This window comes from Camellia sinensis, chromosome 5 (assembly GCF_055761805.1).
Source record: "Camellia sinensis isolate YWXY chromosome 5, ASM5576180v1, whole genome shotgun sequence".
Classification (NCBI taxonomy): Eukaryota; Viridiplantae; Streptophyta; class Magnoliopsida; order Ericales; family Theaceae; genus Camellia; species Camellia sinensis.
The window spans coordinates 137825660-137828898 of NC_138965.1; the positions used below are offsets into that span (position 1 = coordinate 137825660).

Below are 3239 nucleotides of genomic sequence, written 5' to 3' on the forward strand. Positions count from 1 at the left end.
TAAAGAGATAAACTTGTCACATTCCTCTTTACTCTTAAACATTTTCTTGCATTTCGCCAATACATTTCTACCAATATGCCATCGGCATAATAAATGTCGAGATGCAGAAAATACACTGTCAATAGTATTCATCAAAGCAAGCTCCATGTCCATGACAATCACCTTAGGAATAGCAATGTCATCAAAGAGACTACGCAATGTAGTTAACACCAAAACGTAGTTATCAATCCGCTCAAATTAGAGATAGGTAAAGGCTACGAAGAATGACATATCAGTGGATGTCACACTAACTATCTCAAGAAGAGGAAGATGATATCGATTTGTCTTATATGTGCAGTCCATGATCAACACCTTTGGAAATGAACGGAGCAAATCTAAACTGACAGGGTGTGCCCAAAACAAGTCTGTGGCAGTCATCGTGTTGTTGTCACACCTATGCCGCTTAATGTAATTATGCTTTTCTAATTCACCCAACAACTGTTGCATCTGTGCTTTCTCAATAACATTATTCCTATGACATACATTGTAAATGGTTTTCATAGTGGTTACATTCAAAGCATCATTTCGTTTCAAGGTAACCAAAATCTCTTTTGGTCTGACCATGCTTTTGGACAGATCCACTAATAATGATGTTTCCTCCTCAGATAATCTCACTACAAATAAATGTCCTTCAAAATGTTTAGTAGGAGCATGGTTATGCATTCCACATGCTACATCTACCATCCAATCATCATTAGCCATCAATTTACGAGCCATCAACTCAAAGGGACACCTGCATTTCTTTGTACCCGTTATCTTTACAATTTTTTTGTTTGAATCATCTTCTTTTAATTTCTTATGAGCTCTGTATTGACCGCTTCTCTCACAGGCAAGAAATATCCTTGGTGTCCTATGACCACCACCATAGTCCGATGTCTTGATGACAATCACAAAACCTTTTTTTCTTCCAACATCCCATACCCAATTGAGCAATTCTTCTTTGTTCTTGAAAACCCACATATCAAATTAACCAAAGTCGTTAAACATGCGGGGAAAAAAAAAAACTAATTTTCGATATGAGAGTACCTCATTAGTAGTAAATTGACTTATATAGTCAATAAGACACTCGGATCCAACATTACTACATTCCATCAATGCACAGTTCTGGAAAAGGCAAAAAAAAAAAATTATACTTGTCCGGCAATACAAAGTCGAACAAAGAACATATGTTCGACTATTGATAACCGAATAGATAGTTTGTGTTCGACACATAAAAACTGAAAATTGAATCAAGTTCGACAATAATAGATCGAACAAAACCAATTTGTACAACGATGGATAGTCGAACATATGAATAATATTCGACTCTGGATAACCGAACTAATACAAACAGTTTACCCCCTCACCAAGTACATGAAAACGAAAAAAAAATGAAAAAAAAAACCTTTTCCTTACTCCATTGTTCTAAATCAATGTTGCTAGATGCATTCATCATTCAATCCAATCAAAATCTTCAATAATATGCATATTTTTTATTTTTTCTTTCAAGGGTTTTGGGTTTTGTTTTAGGGCTTTTGGATTCTTGACAGACAAGATACATACCTAACATTTGAGAATAAAGATGTCTATTATAATTAGTATTGTCCTTTATGGTAATTATACAAATGGTGTGTCTTATAACCTTTGTCCATTTTTACCCATTACATTCAATTGAGTGATTTTACCCTAAACCTAAACATATTCTTATCTCTCTCTCTCTCTCTCTCGCTCTCTCTTTCTCTCCTATTTCTGTCATTGGCACACCATCTCCTCCTCTATCACCATATATGCCGCTCGGCTCAATCACTATTTTCATCTATCATTGTCAATAACACTCGCCTCAACCAACGTCGTCGTTCTCCTCCTCCCTCGCCTAACACCACCGCCATTCTCCCTCGTTGCCATTACCCCCCATCATTCATCTGCTAGCTTCAACACCGCAATCTTCCATCATCGATCTACCATTTTTGACATCGTCGTTGCCACCATCTTCTTCCATCACCGGTATGGGATGCAAAGTATCTAATTAGTGCATTGAAAGGTGTTGTTGATCTTCTACAAACGTGTAACTAATATGATAAATTTGTTACTTAATTCAGTGATAAATTTATCACTCAGTAATTTATGAATGATAAATTTATCAAATTATAGATTTGTAGGTGTAACTGTGGGTATTTTATTAATGGAATGACAAAGCACATACAAAATAAATAAATTTATCAATGCTTCGTAATAGAATGTTGTGATGCCCCCCTCTCTCTCAAATTTAGTTTGCTATTTGTAAATTTTTTGTCAAATATAGCAGTGACAAATTCAACAGTGATAAATTTATCACTGCAACTTTGGTTGAGATTTGTTGCATAATAAATTTATCATTGAATCTGACTTTTGATTCTTTGTCTTGATTTATGACAGCGTAAAATGATGAGAATTATTCTATAATAACGGCTTCTCATCTCTCTCATTCATTCTCTTCATTTTTTTCCCTCATTTTTTCTCATCAACACTGGATTTGTGTAGGTGGTTGCGGTAATGACATGTTGGAGATGAAAAATGGCCAAAAAAAATATTGTCGGAGGTCGGAGGTAGTTGCCGGGGGTCAGTAATGGTCGTGAAAGGTTAGAGGTGGTCACTGGTTGTCAGAAGTGGTGGTTGGTGGCCAAATCGTGGTTTGCAATTTGGAGTTCAAAACCAAAACGAGAAACCAAAAAAAAAAAAAAAAAAACAACAACAACAACAACAACAATAACAACAACAACAAAAACAAACAAACAAACAAACAAACAAACAAAACAAAACAAAACAAAGGTAAAAATGAGAAAGAAAAATATAATAAGACTTAATGGTGTAGAAAAATATAAGGCAATACTTAATAGGTAATAACTCAAAAAAGTAGGACCGATTGGTAGATTACCCAAATATTATCATCTTGTTAAGATTCAAAGTTATAAAAACAAATTTTGATTTTGTTTAATTTTTGTTAATATATGTCACAATATAATTGGTCTATAAATTAATTTTATATTCTTAAAATAAAATTTTAAAATTGGATTTTTCATTAAATTATGTTATTATAATTTAAATGAGATCAATATTCATTCCTTAAATTATGCATTCTTTATTAAATTATAAAATAAAATTTTTGATTTAAATTCTTTTTAAAATTATTTTAGTACAATTAGATTCAGATCAATGTTTTCATGTGGTATAATGATGTGTCA

General features: G+C 33.2%; 1 protein-coding gene across 1 annotated transcript; it reads right to left on the reverse strand.

Moving 5' to 3' along the window:
• Nucleotides 1–237: 237 nt before the first annotated feature.
• Nucleotides 238–999, reverse strand: LOC114261108 (PKS-NRPS hybrid synthetase cheA-like). The gene has a single exon (XM_028201316.2). It carries the CDS (start codon nt 997–999, stop codon nt 238–240), a length of 762 nt encoding a protein of 253 aa, XP_028057117.2.
• Between the last annotated feature and the right edge of the window lie 2240 nt (nt 1000–3239).